Source organism: Pholis gunnellus, assembly GCF_910591455.1.
Source record: "Pholis gunnellus genome assembly, chromosome: 13".
Classification (NCBI taxonomy): domain Eukaryota; kingdom Metazoa; phylum Chordata; class Actinopteri; order Perciformes; family Pholidae; genus Pholis; species Pholis gunnellus.
The window spans coordinates 2,337,377-2,363,564 of record NC_136540.1 but is presented as its reverse complement, the minus strand read 5'-3'; the positions used below and the strand labels follow the sequence as shown (position 1 = coordinate 2,363,564).

The 26,188-nt window shown below is 43.1% G+C and overlaps 1 protein-coding gene across 1 annotated transcript in view; it reads right to left on the bottom strand.

Moving 5' to 3' along the window:
- The window catches only part of jade2 (jade family PHD finger 2), a gene marked incomplete at both ends in the record, with an annotated part of 137,792 nt that overhangs the window by 25,937 nt on the left and 85,667 nt on the right, over window positions 1-26,188 (bottom strand). The window contains one exon of the mRNA XM_079172251.1: window positions 2,229-2,346. Coding sequence (XP_079028377.1) covers window positions 2,229-2,346 — 118 coding nt within the window. The remainder of the gene's footprint in view (window positions 1-2,228; window positions 2,347-26,188) is intronic.

Below are 26,188 nucleotides of genomic sequence, written 5' to 3'. Positions count from 1 at the left end.
AAAGAAGTTGTCTCCGCCTTTATCTCTTCGAGAGTGCAGATAACTATCTAACTTATAAATTACTTGCAACATTGTAATAGCAATTAGCCTTTTCTTCCATGTTTAGATTGGCTTTAGTGTCTTTTTCTACCTTTTAAAGTCTACAGGTCACATTGAGTAACTTGGGACTGATCGGTAGAAATGTCCCCAGAAAATCTTCCTGTGTTCTGTGAACTTTCTAAATCACCTACTTTACTGTTTGTTTACAGTTAGAAGAGCTTTTTAAAGGAGACCTGAAGAGCTCATTGACTCTAATTCGTATGCACACCAGAAAGCGTTGCTGGCGTCTTCTGATTGGCTTGTTTTCCTCCTGGATTAGATCCTACTGTCTCTACACTGTATGTATGATGTTGTTTGGCTGTTGAAGGTCAGAGGACTGAAATGTCATCAACAAAGTGATTAAAAGTGATGGACATCGTGGGAGATTCTTTGCTTTCTTTCTGCTCTACACTCGACTATTAGAACTCGCTGCACTCCCGTCTCAGCCGCAGTTCCATTCACCGACTTCAGGTGCTTCAAGAACCGCAGCTGCCAGGCAAATGTTCACAGTTTTATGACATTATCACACCAGCTTGCATTACACTGGCTCCAAGTCAGTTTTAAGTATTGATTTTAAGATGTTGTTACTAACTTTTAAGGCTCTTCACAGGCTGGCCTCTGGCTCCAGATGCAATCTCACTAGACGTACTAAAGTCCGGATTGGTGTCAAAAGGTGAGGAGTCTCCCGGCTCTGGAATAGTTTAACCAAGGGACACCGATCAGTCAGCGCAGTAACTTCATCTAAATAAATAAAAAGGCACCATTACTGTTGTTTTAACTGTAATTGAATGTCTTCTTGACCATGTTTAGTCTCTGTTGTGTACAGTTGATTTTTATAAATGTATACATATAACACTTTGTTATACCTGTTAGAAAGATGTTATGTATATAAATAAAGTAGTGTTTAATATTGTTATCATTATTGTTATAGAAATTAGTTTACTACATAGACTGGATATACAAATAGGACGTAGTCACCGCGACGTGACCCATTGGTTTGTGGACTGCTGTTTTGAAGCCTCACGTTTGGCATTTTGGCCGACGCCATCTTGTTTTTTTTGCAACCAGAAGTGATACGAGCGAAGTACAACCGAACGCTGGCTAAAACATTTTTTTGGTGACTAAAAAGGTCACAATCAAAACACACTGTGAAAGAGTTAAAGTTGAAAGATAAAAACACAGACAACTTCAAAACTTACAGACCGGACAACACCGTGGTAGAGACCTGTCAATCACCGTGTAGCCCCGCCCTCAAGCATCCCCTGCTTTATGACTCTAAATGGACCATAATCTACTAAATGAACATCATGCTGCATTGAAGAAGACTTGAAACTAGATATTGAGACCATAAACTCATGTTTACAGGAAATAAATTAAGTGAGAAGTAAGGTCATTTTCTCATAGACTTCAATAAAAACGGACATTTAAGACACTTCCACATTTGTTTCCAGGTGTGTGCCGTCTGGTTTACTATGACCATGATTATAACTGGCTCCTTTATGTGGAGTTTTGTGGTTTCCAGGTAAAGTGATTATAATGAAGACAATCGAGGGAGGTAAAAGACTAACTTGGCTTACTCTAACAAGAGGTGAAGATACAAGAAAGATTTTTAATAGAATACTAAAAAAGCACCAGATTTAACCCGGTGGTCCCACTAACAATATAAATCTTGTTTTGAGCAGATATCTAGCCAACACAGCAGCATCAAGTCGTCCACCCGGCTTTGTCCTTCATGTTCTCCATCACAGAGCAGCTGCACGAAACGCACCGAGGTCAGTCACCTGAGCGGAGTGGATCGGAAATCGAGCTCCATTTATGTGGACGCCGTGTGTCAAAATATCCGGCTGAACTATTATTTCAGGGTTCACGGCCGTGCAGGTGTCGAGTGTGGCCTGCTGTGCAAAAACGATGACAGGCCATTTCCAAAAACTGTCCACCCACCACACTCAGTCAACAAGGGTTTGGATGTAACCGTTATGCACTTGAGCTTTCCAAATTGCACTTTTCTTTTGGGTGGACAGAGTGTGTGTTGGCGGTCTTGGCTACAGTGTTAGAGTGGGTGAAAGGTAACAGCTCTTTTTTTTTTTCTTTTACATTGGCATGTTTGGAATAATCACCGCGGACACACTCGTGTTTTCTTTCTCTCTTACCTCCGGCTATGTCCTCTTCCAGGAGTTGTATCTGCAGGTGGAAGATCTTCTCCTGGATGTCGCACATGGTGTGTTTCATTTTCTCCCTCCGTGTCACCATGTAGCACAGGTTACGCACCTGAAACACACGACATCGTCGTTACAAAACACGGGCAGCATGTTGCATCTTCATCACCGTGATCGAGTGCAGGGACATGAACCTGAGAGTGAGGATAAACATTATGACCTGCAGATGGATATAAATACAGACAGACACACCTTTTAGTCCAGTCGTGTCCCAATCATCATACAACCAACACAACACACACACTTAGGGACGCTTAACAGTCAATATTTATTATTTAAAAAGTGGATCCAGCCTTACATCGCTCTTTCAGGTCATTGTTTTGGTATATAGGCATTATCTTTGTGCACCAAACCCCTTTCTAGCAGCAGTTTTAAGGGGAAAACGCAGAGATAAATCCACTGTATTCTACCTGCCCTCCACCAAACGGGAGACACAAAGTGAAGAAAGTGGAACATCTAGCAAAACAAAAGCTAAAAGAAGAACGAGACTATCTATTGTTGAAATGAATGATAATATTGCTCTGTGTCTGTTGGAGGTATAAAATGGCAATTGTCTGCCGATAAAGTTGTCAAAACAATATGTAACGTAATTAATAATATGTTTTTCAGTTTGTTTTGCTATTTTCTAGTGGCTAAAAAACGACTTCAATAAAGATTAATATTAAAGCAACAATCTGTAACATCGCAGGTTTATGTGCATCAAGCAATGAGACAACGAGATGAAAAGGTGACTTCCTTTTTCCTGCCAGTAAACTCTTCTTCCACTTAGACCTAAACTCCAGCTGAGCCCTCCTGCTCCTCCATATTGCCAAATTACTATCACATGGCCCTGTAAGCAGGAGGCGAGTGTGTGTGTGTGTGTGTGTGTGAGTGGACGGAGAGAATAGAGCCGGGAGATGAATGTGTGCATGTTTATGCTAAGCGCATATGGATGTTCAAAGAAAAGCTGTGGTTGTAAATGTGCGTGTGTGGCTATTTTGAATTGGCAACACATACAAGAGAAGAAGACGCAGAGAGAGAAGTGAAGAGGCTGAGACTTATAGAGAGACAGAAATAGATCGAATAGAGAGAGAGAGAGAGAGAGAGAGACAGGTAGGGAGAGAGACAGACGGCGCAAAAGGGCTGAGTAAACAAGATTCGGCGCGGTCCCCTGGCAGCTGTAGCTGTTACATGCTAACAAAATCATTTTATCTACAGATCAAACACAGTCACAGAGTGGACGCCCATGTTAACTGATGATGTGACAGAAAACTCCAGGAAAGAGGAGAGACTTATTCTCATATTAACCCCAACTTCTTCAGCTCACACACAGTTCAATCGGACTTAACTTTGACATGCAACACTATGAGTGTCTTCAATATCTGGGATCGATGTTGACTGGTTATAAACTTTATTTATGAACAGTAACTCTACTGCTAAATAATATAGGAGATAGGAGGGATGCTATGGCTGGGTTATGTTGGAAAAGAACCACTTCACAAAGCTCGTCGTTCATACAGCCTGTCGCCCAACCGTGTTGGAAGAAGTCACAGTGAATAAACAACTCTCCTACAGATTAAATATGTGAATACCAGCGCACACTTACAGGCAATTCCATGGATGTCATTCATAGTGTTGCACTTGGTTTGCATGCATGAAAAGTGACAGTTATAGTTGTGTAAAAGGATATAAGAAAAGCAAGCTACACAAGTGTTAACGTACAGCATACCAAAGTACTACATATTAACGTACAGCATACCAAAGTACTACATAGTTAACGTACTAACACACTGCATACCAAAGTACTACATATTAACGTACAGCATACCAAAGTACTACATATTAACGTACAGCATACCAAAGTACTACATATTAACGCACTGCATACTAACACACAGCACAGTAACGCATTGAATACTAAAGTAGAGCATATTAACGTACTGTATAGTAATGTACTACATACCAAACTACTGCATACTAAGGTACTGTATACTACCGTAATACATACTTACTTACTGCACACTGACGTACTGAAAACTATCGTAATACATCCTAACACACTGCATACTAAAGTAGAGCATACTAACGTACTTCATAGTAAGGTACTGCACACTAACGTTTACCGTATTGGGAATCCTAACGGTTGCTTTGTTGCATGAAAAACATGAAGAAACGTAATAAAGTGACAGCTTATAGCCTGGCGTAAAATCTCACCAGACTGATGGCCGGTCTCAAGGCACCCTGACGCAATGCATTGTGGGGCAGTTGAGTATGGTCAGTAAGCTCACGTCTTATACTCTACATTCTTGCTCATGAAGTATATTAAGTTAGTATGTGATTCTAAACACGGCCACAGAAACACACACACACACACACACACAGCACTTAATGTAAACTTGTGGCCTTACCGTTCACCATGTACACCACAGTGAAGGTTTATAGCAGTTTAATGTCCTCATAGATGCTGCAGCTATTACAAACACTGATCATCTCCGTTTATGTAGAGAACACACTGTTGTTTTTCAGGTGTTATATACTGAACAGACTACCCGACCCATAGGCATGACAGCAAAGTAACTGCAGAGAGAGGAAGGAAGGGAGAGAAACTAATTGGGTCCAAGCCAGAGCACATGAATCCCAAACTAACAAGCCAGAAACGGGATCTCTGCCAACTCTCACCACGGTAAATCAGTAATCATGTGTCTCTAACCACATCTGTGTGTGTGTGTGTGTGTGTGTGTGTGTGGCAGCATCATGCATGTGTGAGCCTGAAGATTTGCCATGGTGCTAATGGGACAGGACAGACTATGTGTGTGTGTGTGTCTGTGTGTGTGTGTGTGTTAGAGTGTAGGAAGGCACAGGTATTAAAAAGGCAGAAAAAAACAAGGGAATACAGATATAAACACATATACCAGAAGAATATTACACTGGTGGGAACACAACACAAAACAATGGGAACTACCTCCTAAGTGTGCATGTGTCTCTGTGGGTGTGTGTGTGTGTGTGTGTGTGTGTGTGTGTGTGTATCAGGATATACAGAGGCAGAAAGAGAGCAAGGCCTGTATGTGAGTTTGCATTTGTGATAAAGAAAAGTGTATTTGTTTACTTCTACAGTGTGTGTGTGTGTGTGTGTGTGCGCGCGCGTACAGCCTGTCCACGAGGCTGACTGTTTATCTGTTGGTCTTGATGGATTCGTCAGCCCGGCCTATCTGACCCATTCCATCCCTGTTAGAGCACCGCAGATAAAAATAGCTGCTCAACTGGGACACAATGTGCAGAGCCTGGCTTTGATTAGGACACTCTGCGTGTGTGTGTGTGTGTGTGTGTGTGTGTGTGTGTGTGTGTGTGTGTGTGTGTCTGTCTGTACTGTTTTCAAAAACAACTACCTCTGCCTGGACAAGGGAGTGGGGAGCAGGACGGGAGGTAAAGATAAGGAAAGAGATGAGAGGAGTTTGGAGTTAAATAATCACTCTGTTCAGTAAGAAAGTCCTATTTGACTTTTTTTACCACTTTCCATGATGTGTGGGTGTGTCATATTTTCTACTACAGTTTATTTTTTGGGGCTTTGGTGAAAAACCCGAAAATGAAATAAAGTATTCTTGCTTTGCTGCAAAATGTGTTGTATATGTTTTGAAATATATAGAAGTTATATACTCAGCATGGTGAATAATGTGCATGTTGTGCAGGAGGATCATGACGTTGGTTGCATCTGTGAGTGAGTGTGCTCCTCTGTGTCTGTCCACTGCTAATCTCACATTCTGCTGCAGAAAACTGCATATCGTTTTGGGTGGCCAGTGATGGCCGCATGCTCAGGAGAACCACCTTTTTCCGAATACTGCCATCGACTACCTGCTGACTCCTCACTCACCGGCCGGTACGGGTCGATGGCGATAACACAGCTGAGCACATAGCCGACCCAAAGCCGCTACTCTGCCTCCAGAGACGGCGGGCAGTGGGCGTTGCAGACACACCTGGAATGGATCTGCACTCTCTGGAGGGAGCCTTTCTAGTTTGATTTAGGTAAAGACCTGTCCTCAAACCAAAATCTTTGTTGCAGGGCAGCAGCCCTTTGAATTGAAGTGTCCTGAATTAAATTTCTGGCTCCCCTTAGCACAAGCAGCCTCTCTCCTCTGTCTCCCTGCTTACCGATTATTTCCTCCACAATTCAGCCCTCCATCCTCATACCTGTGCTCAAACATTTCATCCCAACAACTCATCGTTCTTTCCTCTTTCACATCAGTCTTTGTCTCATCTCATTCATTCAGCCTGAGCAGCTATCAATCACTGAATCAGCCAACACAGCACTTCTTTCATTTGCCGGCAGACACAAATCTGACAACATGATTTGGGTGTTGAATCCGTTTTAATAAAACATTGCACACCAGTCTACAAGGGAGAGATAAAAAAAAGAAGGAAGACTTTGACATTGCTTGGTATAAAAAGGTGGTGAAATGAGTCAGCAAAGTCTCATAAATGTTCAACAAAACCTTTGAGAGCCTCATAGACACGCAGCCAAGGACACCGAAAGGAAAACACAGAGATAAAGAGAGATGTTATTGTGGTTGCAGTTTATGAAATCATCAAAACTTTCACAAGTCTGGTAATCAGGAGGGACTGTTTGCCTCTGGAAATCTTCACCAGCCTGAAGTGAAATAACAACGTGCACTTTTTGTTATGCTGAGAGCAGCCGAGGCGGGTTGTGAATACAATGTTTTTTTCCACTGAACAGGTCAGGAAGTGACCACGCAGAGGGTTTTCTCAATGATTGTGGGGAAATGAGCCAGTGAAGAACAATCACATGCTCAAAGAACGTGTGTCAATTGGAAATACGTCACCTGTTATCCGTTTAAAATGTCTTTTTCCTTCACCAGTCGGGTCAATTTGACATTTTGTGGCACCGTCAGGTTATGACAAAGTCAATATGACATATTTGCGGACGTTCATTAATTCGGCCGGTGTGAATCAAACGTGACAGGTAATTTGCTTTTTTTGGCAGGTGAGCCAAAGAAGTGATTTAAAACGCCGGCTGCGACAGAAGTAATAAAACATAATTAATCCATCAATAACTATTACGTTTCTTACAGCCAGGAAACAGTATTCCTTCTCTTAGCGCTCCTCATCCTGCTTCATCCTCCCTCCTCCTTTAATGCCTCTGCGACTGAGCCCACCTCCTTTCCATCTCCCCCATCCACGACACGACAGGCCGAGACAATCAGCATTACAAGTGTATTAACTGTGATGAGCCAAGCCAATGCCTCTCTCTCTCTCTCTCTCTCTCTCTCTCTAACCTTCACACGGTCAGGCTCTCTCACCCGTCAGTGTGTGTTATCACCTCCCTCTGCACTCATCGTGTCCTTACAATTTAATGCACACACACACATAAACAACCATGGTACACAAACTGTAAGCACACATGTTCACAATCCACTTGCTGACTGTATATCTTGTTCTCACAATCCCTCTCGCTATTCAGTCGCACACACACACACACACACACACACACACACACACACACACACACACACACACACACACACACACACACTGAGGGGTCAGCAGAGCACTGGCTGTCATCAACCTCTAATTACTTCAACAGGTGTCTGGCTGGAGTGTGTGTGTGTGTGTGTGTGTGTGTGTGTGTGTGTGTGTGTGTGTGTGTGTGTGTGTGTGTGTGTGTGTGTGTAAGAAAACAAGGGAAAGTGGTTGAGTCACAATGTGTGTGTGTGTGTGTGTGTGTGTGTGTGTGTACGTGACAGAGAGAGGGAGTTACTAGTGACCTTTCCATCAAAATATTGGCCAAATTAAGCCCATTTTCAAGAGGTCAGCCATGGAAATGAGGTGCAGTTTTTACTGGACTTTGGACTTTTACAAAAAAAAATGATTTGGTTGATATTTGGTTTTACATTCAAACACAAATTTGACAATTTGAGATATGTGTTTAGGTTAGGTACCGGGGTTAGGACATTGTAAACTACATTGAAAGCAACCGCGACAGTCAATTCTGAACAATAAACATCCCTGAAAATTCTAATGAGCCTTTTTGCACAGGAGACATTTTGACCTGTCATGGCAGGAAAAGCAGAGATGTTAATAATAAGATTAACAATGGCTCTGTTATATTCAAATGTCCCAGTGAGCCATGACACCGTGACAGGGAGCCCCGACCATTTATTAGAAAAATGTTCCATCAGCACTTATTGCATATTCTCTGTTTTAATATGTCTTCTCTTCCACTCTTCAGCCAGGAAACGGTTCAAACTTTGAGATTTGTCGTCCTATATTTGACTATTCAATGCACAATTTCAACAGGTGGATGGAAACATACAGTTTTTAATGAGTGTCTTTCCATTCGGTGGTTGTGTGTAGGTGCATTTGAAAGACAGTGTGTGTGTGTGTGTGTGTGTGTGTGTGTGTGTGTGCGTGCGTGCGCAAGCTGCCGCGGGTGGAGAGGCAGCAGCTACGTCAGAACTAATTCCCAAACTGATCTCTAAGATAGAGATAAACCCAGTGGGACCAGAGAGGGAATGCATGCATGTGTGTGTGTGTGTGTCTAAAAATGGATTTCATGGTATTGACATAAGTGATATGTGATATGATATGTGGTAAATTGCTGACATACAAACAGAGAGAAAGGAAGAGATGCAATAAACATCTGACACGAGGACTAAAACAATCTGTCATATCATCTCAGTCAGAGAGTGAAAAGTGTAGAAATATGCTAAAAAACTCAAATGTGATAACGGCTTCTTTCTCTCTTCACTTCTCCAACTAACTTCCAGCTCAGATCTATACTGACCCGACGCTCTCAGCTCCCAGCGTATCGACTGCAAACCTGCGCTGCTTACTAATGAGCTCCATCGACTGCTCATCGGCCTTGAAACACACAGACACAAGTGGGAGGAAGCAGCCAGCTAAAGATCGGGATTATTGATCTTTAATTGGCCCAATATCACCCCAAACCTCAGTGTGGAGAGCCTGGGTTAATTACTAACAAGACAATCCCGACTGGAATAATCAAACTGGAGTGTGCACTTAAATGCAGACAGCTTGTTTTAGGAGGAGCTCTGCAGCGATTACAAGACCAGTTCATCAATTTGTCACATGTTGCTTAAGTATGTTTCTTCTATTAGTAACATTTATGGGTTTATTGTGCTGCTTTTACATCAATAATCATTGACGGCTATAAAAAAAAAAGGTTAAATCATTCAACCAAAACAAATGCAGGCGGTTGTTGTTGTTCACATCGCAAAGAAAAAGAAATAAACACGAGAGCTGGATGTTGGTACTGATCTCCTCCAGTTTCATACATCAGATAAATATCAATATTGCATTAAAGGACTTCTCAGAATGTATCCTGGGAATATACATTTCTATTTATAGAAGTAGAATCCAAGCTTCCACAGCTTCACATCTTGTAGCCAGAGAGAAGATCCCCACAACAAACACGAGCCCAGAGCTCAGATCAGTGTGAAGGCTTTTCTTCAGTCTGTTCCTCTCATCGATCACTAGCGTGGCTACGAGAGATCCAAAGCAAGACGACCAAAGACTGATGCCTCACGCCATGTTACACAAAACCGCAATACTGGTAATAAACTATAGACAACATATCTAAAAGAAAATGTCAAGTATATCTTGTAAAAGGTGCCTGTAAAGGTTCTCTGTCCACAGTCAGAGATACAGCACCACAGTGACCTGCACCGTCAAAACAAATAGCCTGTGCGACACGTCGTAAATCCTTTTCACGATCCTTCAGGGACAGTTGGAGAACTCCACCACCTGGCATCCTCATCCGTCACAACATTACACATTTATGAATGAAAATGAAAACCTGTCAGAGAGAGACGTAAATTTGCTGAACGGAGAGCCAGAAAAAGAAAGTTTAAGTTTAAGGTTGACAAATATCTCGACCGCGAAGCGTTGTTGAGGTGCACAAATGATTTGTTTTAACCGCGGCGGGTGCACGAAACAAACGCCACCGAACATGTGAAGCTACTGATCCTGTATTGACGCTCATGACACAGATCTTTGGTGAAGAAGCTCGATAATCAGGAAGTATTGATCTGCTACAGGAGTTTATTGTTGACTGATCTGTCACTGGCTATCAAACCAATGCCGTTGGCTATTATATATATATATATTAATATTAATATTTTCAAAAAGGACTCAAACACAAGCTTTATTGTTCACCTTAAGGGAAAAGTTAACATTTTAAGATACAAGCTCATTTGCTTTCTTGTCGAGAGTTAGAGTTGTACGCCTCTCATGTCCGTGTGGTTACAGCCAGTGGACAGTTAGCTTAGCATAAAGAGGGGAAGCAGCTAGCCTGGCTCTATTCGAAGATAAGAAACTCCGCCTCCCAGCACTTATAATGGCCTTCACACACACCGGGGGTATTTTCTTTCTTGCAATTACTTTGCCCGTCCATATATTTTGTTGTTACTGTTCTGAGCTTTCGCACTGCAAATAAAGGCATCAACCAATCACGTTGTGCGGAACGGACTTATTTAAAATGTACACTATAGTGTACGACAACATGGAGACACGACGGCAAACCAGATCCGTTCCTTTTGTTATGACCTTTCACAATAAGAGCCCTAGACATTTACACTGCGTAACTGTTTACCAAAGAAAACTCAAATTCACTCGAAACATTTTGCTAAAAGGAAACGAGTAGCTTATGCTTCACAACGGTTTACCTCAGACAGACTGCCCAAACCTGCCAACTGTCACAAATCTACATTCATGCTGGTTTGAATAGTTTTGTACAGCAAGAAAATGCGAAATATGTCCCATAGTTTTGTTGTTTATGTGTATGTAAAGCTCACACATTATATCTTGTTTGTTCAAAAACAACAAGTTGCAGATTTATGTGGGGTCACGTGACTTCCTCTCAGTTGGGAGCTGGGACTTCCTCTGGTCTCTGTTGGTGGTCTGTCTCAGCTTATTTCCCAAAACTATTACTTAAAAACCCAGTGAGCCAAAACGAGGCTCTGGCAATGCTTTTATTGTGGTAGTCTGGATGAAGTGGATAGCAGAGAGCTGCAGCTCAGGAGCAGAATGCATTACTCCACGTCTCAAATTGCTGCTTTGGCTATCTGTGCGTATACGGATTGATTTTAAAACACTATTACTTGTTTATGAAGAACAAAATGGTTTAGGGCCAAAACACATCTCTGATCTGCTTCTGCAGAGCCTCCGGACCGCTCGGGTCCTCTGGGACCGGATTGGTTACTGCTGTGAAGCTTAAAACTAAACACGGCGAAGCAGCCTTTAGCTTTAAGAAACACATATCTGGATCAAACTTTACACTCTTTTGAATCAAGGCTGAAGCCATTTCTGCCCATGAAGATGTTTTTTTTTAAAAAGAAATCAAAGCTGGCTCATTATTTCCTGCTCATACTCTTTTAAATGTTGTCTCCTGCCATATGTAAAGCTCTTTGAAATGTCTTTGTGTTTAAGAAGGTGCTATACAAATAAGCTTGCCTTGACTTGCCAAGTTCTCTACAAGCCCCTGCAACATAAACAGACTGTATAACATACTGTGGGCTGAAATAACAGAGGCCAGATCTTGGCAACAGCAACATAATTATCTGTGTTGTGAATCGCGAAGACCTTCAGATAATCTTTTAGCTACCTGGAAGATGAATTAGCTCGGTGTGAATTTGTTGCCTTTCCCTCTGCAGTGCCCTTCAGAGGACCCTAAAACAGTCGGTGACTCGATTTCACCCACTGAAGCTGTCAGAGCGCAGAGCAATAACGCTGCTCCCAGTGGGGGAACGCTGGCCAGCGAGCTTTATCTTTGCTCTTTAACTACTGGTCACGACCCGAAATAGATCATAAAGCATGTAAGGTGAGTGGGCGCCCGCAAGATAAGAGCAGCAATATCTGGATTCAATAGGCCTGAATGTAAGGGGGGATATACATTTTATTATATCTCGGGTCCTGTGTGCCGAAGGACTTCCTTTCTTTTTACTCTGCATGGTCCAGAAAGAAACGTTATTTGCCAGTTATTCTTTATCTCAATCCTACCTCCGCTGCTGGAAATATAAAACACATCATTTCTTAATAACCTTAAAAACAAACAAACAAATAGAACATTTTGAAATGTGGTTTATTTGTTTTATCCCCAGCATAGAAAAAAGTATGCATGTTGACATGCAATTTTGAGCCAATAGCTACACTTAAAGGTGCTGAAAACAGCAGATTTAAGCCACAATAACTCTTGTTTTCAGCGTTTGATCTTTGCACGGCTACCTTCATCACAATGCTTTGACCTCAGTAGAGATCTAACATTGGTTGTGGGGTCTCTTCAGATGTTTCCCTCAGCACCAGCAGGATTGGACCCGAAGCGAAACGAGAATTAATTTGGATCTCGGGTTGATAAATGTTTAAAAACAGAAGACGGCTAACTCATGAATAGCGTATGAGAGAGTCTATGCGGGCAAAGACAGAGCAGCTGTGAGGCAAGTACACCTCTAGAGAGAGGGAAGAGCAGCCAAACAAGAACAAACCAAGAGCAGACAAAGAGGTTAACCATCAAGAGCAATTTGAGGTTCTGTGTCTTCTTGCCCAAGGACGCGTTGACATGTGGACAGTAGAAGCTGGGGAGCGGACCGGAAAGGAAAACTACTGTCTGTAACTTCCTCAATGTTTACTTCACCGAGCATCGGAAAACACAACCTGACAAATCACGGTTCTCACGTAAAACTTTGATTCAAGCTTTAAGACCTTGAATCTTAAATCTAGTGCCTCTGTTGGGATTGGTCATTTATTTCTTGTTAATGCTAAATGTTTGTCAACAAATCCTTGTTTTTACATCAAATCCTTGTTTTTACAAGACTCGTCCTGCAGTCAAAGACTTTTAAAAGCGCACTTCATCGTTTGTAGGTTTTCAGTAGCTAAAAGAGCAACGTGGAGAGAAATAGGATAGAGGTGTGTGATTCGATATCAGTTGGCAAAAAACGTTGTTTTCATTTCCAAAACAAAGGTCTAATTCATTCAAGGGAAACGTTGATGATTAGATGAATTTTCCACCGACTCTGTGTCGCTGCAGTGCGGGCAGTACTAGCGAACAGGGAGCTCAAGCGCAGGTTAAGCTGCATGATCTGCCCACGCTGCACAGACACAGTCCCAGTTGCAAATCTTCACATTTTTTCATTTCATCTCTCCCTCGACTTCGGAGCCAACAGTCCTCTGTAGCTCATTATCACCACAGTCTGTATATAGAAAGTGGGCGTAGTCGCCGCGACGTCCCCCGTTGGTTTTGAAGCCTCGAGTTCAGCTGTCGTCATCTTGGTTTTTAACAACCAGCGAACGGAAGTGACCATATTTGGACTGCGGAGTTGTGACGTAGAGACGCCGTACACAGCTCTGGTAGGGGTAGCCACCTGTCAATCACAAGGTAGCCCCGCCCCTAAAGCATCCCCTGCTTTATGGTCTGTTTGACTCTAAATGGACCATCATTTACTAAATGAACATCATGCTGTATTGAAGAAGACTTGAAACTAGAGATTGAGATCATAAACTCATGTTTACAATGTTTACTGAGGTAATAAATCAAGAGAGAAGTAGAGTCATTTTCTCATAGACTTCTATACAACCAGAGGAGTCGCCCCCTGGTGGTCACTAGAGAGAATGCAGCTTTAAGACTTCACTTTTTCAGAACCAGAGATTTTCGCCTCGCTATCGCGCAAATATTTTAGCCCAAGAATTTTATTTGAATCCCGTTTGTAACTGTACCGCTCAAATGATCAGTTTAACATATGAAACACGTCATAGTACAGAAGCTAAGCTAAGCTTTCACTGGGAATTGAAGATACAAGACACAGAAACGAATAAACTTGCAACATCAAATGAATGACATGCGGTGGTGAGTTCAAAATTACAAGACACACAAAAGAAGCGAGGGAAGAAAGGATTAAGGGCATATGAAAGAGATAGAGGGAGGAGGGAAGGGCGGACAGAAGGAGCTACCAAGGGAAGAAGAGAAGGAAAGTGGGTCAGACAGGCAGACAGACAGTGGAGGCTGCTGCAGCTGGATACGGCAGACTGATGTGCAACACACACACACAACACATACACCACAATCGAGCGCACACGCCGGAGTCTATCACTTCCAGACGCACACAAAATACATGATTTATTAGCTCCTGCTCGTCAAGTCCCAGACAGCGTAGCCACGCCCACCTGGGATTCATGGCAACGTCCAAAAAATTTGATTTTTTGGTTGTGTGTGTTTTTCGCATCACTTTCTTTATCCACGTACGTGTGGAAGCGTTCACAGTGCGGATACTCGTATAAGATTACATGTGTGTAACACATCGTACACACACACACACATTGACATGTCTGCTGGAGGAGTACGAGGAGGGAGTCTGGAGTTCTGCCAAAGCGATAAACTCTGAATAAACCTTTTCACACCAACACTCTGCTCCTGTTCCTCCTTTCCTTCCTCTTCATTCACATGCTGCTCTTTTCATTTTTCCACGTGCACCATCCTCTACTCCTATCTCCTCGCTTGCACCCTTCATCCAGCTGCCTACCCTCCTTGTTCCATCCTCTCTTTCTCACCCATCTCCTCTCTTTTATCTCCCTCCCTCCCTCCCTCCTCTCCTCTCCTTTCTTTATGTTCCTCATGCACAGTTCATGTAGAGATACAAAGGGGGAGGAATGGAGAGAAATGAAGGGTGGAAAATAGAGCAACAAACAGGCCACAGGCCACACACACACACACACACACACACAGTTTAATTAAAATGAGAGGAGACGTGTGTACACCCCACACTATGTCTAATAGCAAATATGTAAAGATCAAATCCCGGTTATGAAAACCTTATTACTCCAAAGCCCTCGGCTCCACTGGATTGAGGTTTTATTGGACAAACTGTTTCATGTCAGCAAACAAAACAGGATTTGGGGAGGGATTAAATTGTCTCCAAAATCTCACTTGACAATGTATCCAGACGGCTCGGATCGCCTGTCTTGCATGCAGCATGCATAAGCCCCGACAGGATTAAAGAAGAGACCGGTCGCAGCTTTTTGGATACTTCCAGTCCCTCTCGCCACAGTTCCTTAAGGAATAACTGGTGCTGTGCAACATGAATAAAGTCTTCCACTGGTGGCCAGCAGCACTACATCACTATTTACTTTTTCTCTGAACTAACTATTATAAACAAATGACATCATCACTACATTTAATATTGGGGTTGGTATATCTGCTGAACTGCTTTATGGCACAAAGTAGGAAATATATTTACCAACCACACAATTTGGAAAATTGAAAAACATCCCGGTGAACTGTGTTATCACAATAATCATCAAACGTTCCTGAAATACAGCGAACATTAATTCACACAATGTTTATTTATTGAACCTTATAATCACTGAACAATGAACAGTTTCATGTAACATAATTGTAAATACAAACCGGGTCATGCTAAGTTCAGGACGGTTGACTGAGTTAATTTTTCGCGTCTGGCCCTGTTTTCATACATGTTCTGGTTTCTTTTGTAGGGCTCAAAATGCCCCTTTGATAATGCTCGGTAGTGCAGGAACAATTTGAGCAGTGCGCGTAATTCTGCACTCTACATGCACCGGTACAAAACACGTTTCACAGAAAACATGTACAGGGGATTACAACTGTCATGCATTGGACCATGAGACTCTTCACCCTCTCCGACGGCGCACATCAATTTACTTTGCGGTGAAAAATGTCTTACTGCTAACGGCGCGGCGCAAGAAAGGACAGACAGGGAAACGCATTTCTGCTCAAAACGTTCCTATGATCATATATAATTTGAAGTGGCCTAGTTTCCCTTTTACATAACTGTGCAGGGAAAGTCAACTCAAATAAGACTTTAACACTTTGAATATGTCCTCACTTTTAATCTCTCATAAATGTAATAAATAAGTGCTTCCCAGCAGAGGTTTGCTGAAATGTTAAATTTGATGTATTAAGTTATTTGGAGATTATTTGTTATTTTATTTCTTTCGATCGGTTGGATCCGGCTGCTGAAGGACAAAAGCTGTAAATGCTGCAGCAAAAGTATTTAGAGCCCTGTTTTGGGTGTTAATTATTAAAATCATCTGAAGCAGAATGCTTGTAAATGCACACAGAACCTAGAAGAAGCTCCTACATATTCAAATGCAGCGTCACAGTCAAAACCTCCTCCGTCTCTTTGCACGGTACAGGGATGCAGCATAGAGGATGGTGAGATATCGACAATGGGAAAACACAGCCCTAATGAACAGATGTGGCGGAGCAACCTCCAGAGGAGTTTCACACTATTTGAGCAGCCGAGGAAAAGAGGTTAGCTCTCCGTTCACCTCTTCTCAGAGGAGGGGAAGTCAGGGAGGAAGTAGCTCAGACTCAAATCACACTCAGCAGCAGGAGAAGGGCTTCACACAGCGTGGAGTAAAGCCTAATTGGCTATGTTTTATTGCCCGGCCAGCCGGGGGTAAGTGGAGGTCTGAGGAATGTGTTTGCAGATGCTACAGGGTGCTCAGCGGGGAGGCTTTATTCCATAACGGTGTGTGAGAGGCTGGCTGGGACAAAATTATAGCGTGCGGGGAAAAGTTGGTAAAATTGTGCTGGGAGCTTTGCGGCGAAACGCGGTTAGGGAAGTGATGGATTTTTTCCGGCTCTGACAGGGTGGGCCCGGGCTGACTGTAATCTTTCAAAAACCTCCCAATTAGTTTCAATTTATTGTACTCAGGCTTTACAGACTGAGGACAAGCCTCCCCGCTGAAAGAGAGCAGGGTGGAGACCGTACGCTGGCAGCTACTTTTCTTCGGTCTGCTCAGAGCGTCAAAGCAAGTTAAGCAGGTGATCATAATACATTAACGACATAATTCAGCATCAGACCGCCCTCCTAAAACCAGATTAAAAACCTCTTCGCACCATTAACCGACCTGAAGTTGCTCTCTGTGAATTTGAGCATGTTGTAAAGCTTTATTGTTGGTATGCGGTGACACTGTCGATGAATTATTGAGAGGGCTGTCGAGCGCTCTGAGTGATGAAGGTCGTTTCATGTCTAACTGCCCGGGTACAGAGATCTGATCGTGGGGAGCGGCTGACGTCTGTTGTGTTACTTGCTTGGTTGATGATCCGAAAAACTGTTTTTTAACGGAAAGATGACTGACCTGTAAACAGCTGGTAATATATATTTCCTACCGTTAAAGTATCTGATCTACTGAAGTGATGAACAAACAAACATATTCATATTTCTGAATAGCAGGGCCTGGACAGGGCTCAGACTTGTGTGCTCCTGCACAATAGTCCCACTGCAGTACGACTGATGTCACACAAACACGTCTACAGCTACAACAAACCGCTTGATATAATACCTACAGCCTATATTACCTACTGCTTCATAATGTAGTTTCATAATGACCTGAAAACATCTGCCCGGGGGATTTCCATTCGGCAGCTCAGGGACGGCCGCTCGGTGTGAAGGATCCCCTCGTGGGAACTCTCCCCGGCGCTGGCTGGCCCTCGCCAAAGTGCATTTCCCCCGTGGCGGCTGTAGGTCAGCCCGGGGTGAAGGTTGCCCGCGGCTCCGATCATGAGCTTTACAGCCCCCCCCCCCCCCCCCCCCCCCCCCAGAGGGACGGGGCTCCCGGCACGACTGTCAAGCGTGGCGGACCGTCCTCGGTGCGAGAGGTCGGCCGCAATGTCAGCAAACCAACTCGACGCGTCTGAGCGGACGGACCCTCGTCATTACAATGATTAGGTTCTTAAAGAACCCAAACTTTGGACCGCATCTCATTGTATCTTAGTTGTATTAAAACCTGAACCCAGTCATGATATGATTGATCATTTCTTACCTTTAGGGCTCTGCCAGCAAAACAAAAACACAAACTGCTGATCAGAGAACAATCGAAAACTGAGTCTGCGTCAAAGAAGGCTGGTAGTTTGCACATTTTTACCAAGACGACAACGTTTTGTGCTGCAGGTGTAAAACAAAGAAGTACATTCGTCGTGCATATTGTGAGATGGTCTAAGAAGTTGTTTGATTAAACTTTAGATATTGCCGAGTCACTAGAGGCCACTATCAGACTGTCTGGAAGGTGATAAGGTCATATCGCACCGTTTCATCGACATTAAAGGAAACATAAATGAGGACACAGAATGCAAACTTGTGAAACTGGAAACCACAAACGTCGAACTCTATGCTTCTTTGTGTTAAGACTCTTAACCGTCATCCTCAGCTAACTACAATGACACCCTGACAACATTTGTTTTTAACATAAATTCCATAAACCGTCTCATAAATGCGTCCTTTTGGCAGCCTCGAAGAACCTCGTATTCCAGCAAATAAACACCCGTCTCCAATAAATGCCCGGTCAAGAGACTGTTTACACTGCAGGTCATAAAACTGCTCACAAAACCACTAAAATGTGCCCGAGGCAGCCGTGATACCATCGCCGAAGTATGTCTGCAATGTAATTTAGCTCTTCCATATTTAAACTGGACACAGTTAACCATTGTGGCAAACAGTAAATGTGTGCCTGTTATTGAGAGAAAGTTTGTTTATTGGTTTTGATGTGCAGAAAAAAATCACAGCCTGTCTTTGGTTATGAGATCTAACGTTATCTAAGTTTGTATGAGAAGTTTTACTTAAAAAAAAACCTATATAAACAGCCAAATGGAAAACAGATTTCCAACTCTAATACATTCTGTTCCTCGCCTTCATGACACCGACTGTCCTTACTGGAAATCATGCTCTCACCACATTGTGGGCTGTGAACAAAAATACACACGCTAAACACACGCCAAGTGTAAAATAGCAGCACAACACAGATAAATCAAAACATCTGGCAGCTCAATTTATGAGACAAAAATCTTGCTCGCTCTGACTGTAAGCGGGTATAATGCAACTAAACCTGATTGGCCGCCTGCTGAGGTCCGTTTCTGTTTCTCTGCTGTCTGTGTGGTGAACAACACATTCGGATTTGAAGATGAAGAGTCGTGCGCTTCAAAACGCTCCCTCGTAATAATTACCAATGCACACGTGCATTACGAAGCGCTGTAGTGTAGAGCGTGAGACCTTCCGCACTGATGATGGACTGTGTGCAGTCAGTCAATACATATTTATCCTTCCAGCTGTTTACAGCAGAATATCCAAAGAGGTAAACCGGGGACGAGACGTGTGTGAACCTACTGGCTTCTTCTGTTAATATTAGACGAGTAACTGCTTTTGGTTTGTCAGAAAATGTAAAAAGTCTGTATTTGTTTCTATTCTTTTGTTTTGAAGTTGTGTTTAAGCCATTAAAGCTGTTCAACTTTGGCAATAATTCAAGAAATGTTTTTGTCTTTCAATGGAATAATATTGCGACAAAGTCATAGTTTACTATGAGATATCGTCAAACAATCACGTCATCTAAACTGACAATAACACAGAAAATCGGATTGTTTTTTTCACAAAATGTCTTAATTAAATAAGAAAATACTCTATTTGTCAAGTATTTATTGAACTACCAGGAAAGATGCTATACCGTGATATATATTGTTATTGACTAATGAAGTGACTTATATCATGATAGAAGATTTGGGCAAAAAAGATTTGCCCAGCCCTAAACGCAGTACTGAAAAACTCGCTCTCTGAATGCTATTTATTATAGTATTTTGCACATTTCACTGCGATCCAGCAGGTAATTCTCTGATTAAACAAAGTAACTGAATCAGCAGATAGACAACCAGATCCTTGATCGCCGACATTACACGAAGGCCAATATGAACACAGCGAAATGCTGCTACGCTATAAAAAAGCATCACTACAGCTCACACTTTAACGCTCAAGACAAATCAGATCCTGAAGCGCAAAAACAACTCCTTTTTCCACATGCTTAGACCTTTTAATCGTACATACATCTTCTATTTGAAGCGCTCTTTGAGTCGACGGCATTGACAGGTTCTCAGAGGAGGCTTTTAAATTGGACCTCAGAGGGCGGCGCTTGCCGTCGAGTCCTGTGAAGTGAGATTTTACGGTTGAGTTGCGGGAGTGTGTCGGCCGGTACCGCCTGAGAGACCCCACTGTAAAATATTAAAGGCCCGGGTCAACTGGAGGAGGGGGGGGCCTCATATCGCCCTCATTACTTATTGATGCGCCCCTATCTGTGTGCAGCGCGGCTAGTGAGCCTCGTAGCTGTGTGCGGTGTGTGTTGTGAGATGGTTGACACGGGCAAAAACACTAAAAACTACACACACGTTCATGCATTCACACGGACAGAAATCCAATCCAATGGAAACCTTAAATACACACACACACACACACACACACACACACACACACAGTGCAGCAGGAACATACAGTAGTTCTATATATATATATAATACAGTGTAGCTTTTGAGGTGTGTATTACTAGGCTTATGTGCATGTTTATAAGAGTATTTAAGTTTTACGGTTGTGCATTCAATTTCATGCATACAGATGTTTGCACAAGAGTGTTTTCATGCGTGATTAGTGTATGTGTCGAACATGTATGTTCGCTTTCATTTCTAAATGTGTGAGGGCACACATGCACAGCGCCAGGTGGTGTGTGTGTGTGTGTGTGTGTGTGTGTGTGTGTGTGTGCCGCCATGCTGCTCCTATTGTCCCGTCAAAGTGATGTGAATTTAAGGTTTAACTTCCAGTGAATTATTTATCCCCGCAGCAGCCTTGGCACCTGCACTGGCCAAGGGTCTGAAAACATATACCCCCTCCACACACACACACACACACACACACCCTTTACATGTATGTATGTATGCACACACACACACACACACACAGATGCACGCTGCGCAACGACACACTGACGCGCAAAATTATACAGCCGAAGCAGCTATAAATATTTATCTGTCGTCCGCCTCATATTTATTTCATCCAACAGAGCTCATATCAGAGGGGCAGCGGGAGGATGAGGATATCGAGGGAGAGAAAGAGGGAGAGGGGAGGAGGAGATGGAGAGAGAAATAGATAGAGACGAAGGAGGAAGAAAAGTGAACGAGAGAGGAGGACGCAATGAAAATAAAGATTCAGGTGAAAAGAGAGAGGGAGAGAATCAAAGGAGGAAGATAGCAACTAAAAGTTCTGTATTAGTGGATCTATAGAAAAAGGGAGGAAAGAGTCAGAAGAGGTAAGAGAACATATAAAGAGATAAGAGGCTGAGTGATAGGAGGTGAGTGGAGTCATCGTTGCCACTATCGAGCAGTCTAAACGGCAGCCATTAGGGTGCACACCTGAGGCTGCGTGAGCCCGGCCTGTCCTGCAGCCAGAAAAAAAATATCAATCTATTTCCAAAAATAAAAGTGGGGAAGGAGACGGGAGCAGATGCTTTGTTTCCCCAAGAGTTGGAGAAACTTTGGAGAAAGTTGCTCCTTCCGAGTCCTGTACTGTTACATATTGCATATTCCAGCAAAAACTACATGTCTCCAAGAGAAAAGGGGAGGGAATCAGAAATAAACTCATCGTCAAGTTCATCAAGCACCTCCACCTGCATTCAATCACAAGCCTTGTTTGTGCATCATGCACACTGTGACCAAACCAACGATTAGGAGAGAAAAGCAGCCACACATGCGTCATATTAGCAGCTTTGAGTGACAATGAAGAGCTTCCAGACCACAGTGTGCAGGAAACCCACTCACACAGCCCTAGTGCCTCAAATGTTTAACTCTAACCACCTCTCATCAGCAGCATCTTTTATTTCATTCCATACATTCTTCTTTCTTGTCAAAAATAACCCGCAAATCAACTCGAGCTTTGCCTTGGGGTTGTAGCTGTGCTTGAGCGCGATAAACTTCAGATTTAGTTGTTGAATATTGTGAAAAAATGACCATATTTAGAACAAAAGTTGGAAGGAGGTGGTTGTAAAATGCTTGGTCAGATAAATCCAAAGTTAACCCATACGCGTCATTATTAGACGGATAGATCGACTGACGTAGTATGAAGACGAGCGCAAAGGGTCAAACAAACACAGGACTTTCACGCAGGAGACCTCTGTTCGTGTCACGTGTGAAGCCAAGTCGACATTGACTTATTTCACCATCATTTTATTTTCACGTAACTGTACGTTTTCTGTGAACAAAGCAGTTTCTTTAGATTTTAATGCTAGAGGGGTTATCTAGAGAGTCATTACTTGACAGGCTGGAAGTGAGAATGTGCTGGAGTCTGAGCTGAGTCCTTGCAACAGCTAGTCATTATTAGAAAAAACTATTCTGATTAGCGTTCCACCATTGTTCGACTGTACAGCGTGTCGTGTGTCGGCTACAGCCAAAGGAGCTGCTCTGCTGTAAGCCGTGGAGGCTTGTTGGGGACGCGTTGCACAGTCGAGCTTAGCGTGCAGCATTTTTAAACAGCAGTGGATCTCAACAGGCGGTTTGTAGCAGAGTGAACGGAGCTTCAGGCTACCTGAAGGTGTGAAGCCTGTTCTGCGCCTTCAGCTCGTACAGAGCGATGCAGCCCAGACACCCGCGGAGATCAGAGGAGGAAGCAAAGGAGCGTTTTCACATCGACGGTAGATTTTTTAGAATTGATCTGAAGATTATACTTCATATCTTTAAAACGTTTGAAACTCCGTAGTTTAACTCCTGCTTGTATATGTAACATTCTCTGCAGTAATTGATGCTTTTCCCCTTTTTCCACATCGTTAAACATCTTCTTCATTCATTTGGTCCATTTGCAGCTCAAATAATCATTTATTTTTAAATTGTAACTGAACTGCTTTTCTTGTTTTATTCTTTCTGGCATGTGTTTCATCTTTTTTTGTTCTGTTGCCCATCAATCGCTTTGCAACTAATTTACATAATGATTGAGTACCTGTGCCAAAATGTTATTTCTTCTGAATCTACTGTAACTTAAGATTGCTTTTTGCATAGCAGCTGCAGTATACTATTATATAGTATGTAAATATGTCTTTAAGTTTAGGGGCCTGTAGCTTAAAAACACATGTAGAGGGGTTCATTTCAAATTAGGAAAAAGTATAGTAAAGATGCTGCCTAAAATATAGACAAAAAGACTGAAATGGGTTTAATCATTCTTTTCTTAAGTACAGTGGTTGTGTGTTTCATGACTGGAGGACCCATTAGTCCCATTAAAAATCTATACCTGCAACATTCATAACTTCATAAAGCAATGATGTGTTGTCCGGAGCTAAGTAGCCAATCCCAAGAAATATATAAAACATTGTATAAAATAAATCTTCCCCATGAAGATGACCTCATGAGAAACTAAACGAGGTAACAGGTCTCAACCGTATCCCCTGACCTTGGAGGTTGGGGATGAGATGTTAGTGAGAAAGCAAAACCTGTAAATGAGTGACATAAAGCAATCCTGATGATTTTTTTAACCCTAATTTGTTTGATTTAAAATGTGAAACAAGCTAATAAATCATCCTGGAGTTGTACAGTCACTGAGGGCCTCAAAAACTATACGTCCAACTCCAACTCCCATCGACCAAAACATCATTTTTGATGTCTGGGAAGTCTCACCAGCGAGAACGAACACGGGCCAAAATCCTGCAGCAGAGGGCTCGTAAAGAGTACAGCGAGGGCCAGACCGCTCCCCCATCAGGAGTCTACGATACTCCACCGGTCACTTTTGGGAGCAAGCCAACCGGGGTCCTTCCCCTGACTCTACAAAAATTTAAAAAAACCCGGTTCGGGCTGTTAAAACACTTAAAAGTGACAGTCGAGTGTTGAGATATAACAGCGATCGTTGCCGCTGAAGAGAAAAAGGCCCTTGTCTTGGCTCTCGCTCGACACCCCCGAAGCATCTTGGAAACGGACCGACTAAGACGACGGAGAAGAAAGGATTGTGTGTAGTGAGCCAGTATTAGGTTTGGAGCAGAGCTGTGTGTGGGGAGCCAGGTTGACGTTGATCCAACAGGGTGGGTCTGTCTGCTGCATGACTCGGCCCGTCTGGCCCGCAGCTAGAACAACCTCCCCCCCCCCTCCCCTCCCACCACCTTGCAGTTATGTGTGGTTAAGTGTGTAGGTCTACGAGTGTGCGTATGCGAGCAGTGTTGGCACGCATGCGGGTGATGAATGATTTTGTATATGCGTCCATGTAGTAGTAGTGAAGCATGTAAGTTGACTTCATTGTGTCTGTAAATCTGAGTGTGTTTGTGCGAGAGAGAGAGAGAGAGAGAGAGAGAGAGAGAGAGAGAGAGAAGGATGGCGCAGCACTAGAGTCGGTGTCACTGTTTCCACGTCTCTGTCCTCTCCCTGACCCGAACCCAACGTTGCGTAACACCAGCGGTCGGTTGCATGCCAGGCGAGCGGCTCGGTGGGTGAATGGTGCACAGGAGTGAGGGGGCAGGGTGCTTAGAAGGGGTTGTCAGAAAGGTGCGGGACGGTTCCGTGTTAAAATGTAACGATTAGAAATGAACCAATGACAAATCACTCGCTAACCTTGCAAGTTCTCTCCCTCATCCGTCTCTTTCTCTTTGTGATCCGTTCGCTTCTCTTCAGCTGGAATGAATGTGGCGGCTATGAAAAAGAGAAATTACTTTGGGGAGACGCAGCAGGTATTAGAAGAAGTCCAGGAGCACAGTGCACATGTGCTGCACACACACACACAAACCCTCTGAGGTGCACGACATTCCTCCAATTTTACACATCAGATTCAGTTCGCTGGGCACGAAGAGGCTGCCGGTGAAAATGTCTTCTGTGGCTCTTTTGTCAAGTCAGACAAAATATCCTGGACACTACAAACGTGTAACAGGAAGCCAGTGTAACACACTGAGGGCGTGGAGTTTGAAGGGTGCAGACATTTTGGCAGGCGTCGGGGGTCTACGCTGCAATCCGTTGCAAGTCGGAAGTCGATATTTCCGAAGTGATATTCCCAACTTCAGATAAATATATGCGTCTCTGGACGCCTGCAGCAAACTGTATGGCAGGTCTCTGAGCTTCACGAGCATCTACAGAGGACCGACCACAACATAAGTATTGAAGAGAATTAAAAAATACGACTTTTTAACTCTAATTTAGGACATTTTAAGGACACGGTAACCCTGTTAAAAGAGATCTGAGGAGTTGTAGCCTCCCACGTGCTCGTAAAGACTTCAAGATTTAATGCAGAAACATCATATTAAAAACATATTTGCTCTATTTGTACTGATTTCTGCATTTTACGAGCAACAAGCGATTCACGAATATCATAAAATGTCATAAAAAACTGCAAATGACTGAACAAATAAATAACGTAGTCTTTGGGCGATTGTATAGAGAGACTACTTAAGTAAAGAAATGAAAGTGGGGAGAAGAGTCCAAGGCCTTTTTGTGGTTCCTTCTGTTAAAAAAATTATAAAATTGGAGAAGTTGGAAGATGTCTTTGGTGGGTTATGTGGAGCTTGGCATTCATGGATCGTGGATTTGAGTCAACACAAGCAGAAAATATTGCAGGAAATCCATAGATGTTAGCAATCTGAGATGATTTTTTTTTGTCTTTAGCTTCTTCAGAAGTGGACAAAGCTTCTCTTTTACTTTTCCTGTCTAGATTTTCACTGAACTGTGAATGCAAACCTGGTCACAAGCTTGTGCGTACCTGCATTTCCCCCTTATTCTTAGCTTTGAAACTTCCTCTCTGCTCTGTTTAAACTGAATGGAGCACCACGGAGGGGTTTGTGGAAAGAAATCAAACTGTGCAACTGCAAACCTGCAGTCAAGGAAAGGACTGAGTCTGAATGACAGGTATCGGTACACAACCACCCCGCTGCTTCCAAACCTGCAGCAAAAGGCTGGAGGGGCTGCCAGTGCTGCCCTCTGTCCGGGTTTGGCTGACTGACTGCCAAAAAAAAACTTTCTTCCCAAATCCCTACTTTCTCTTTCTCGGGTCTCTTTTCCATGAAAACTCCTTCCGCTACGCTTGCGAGTGCTCAGCGGCGAAGGAAGATGTATAAAACATATGTTAGCATGCTCATGATCAAAACTCCCC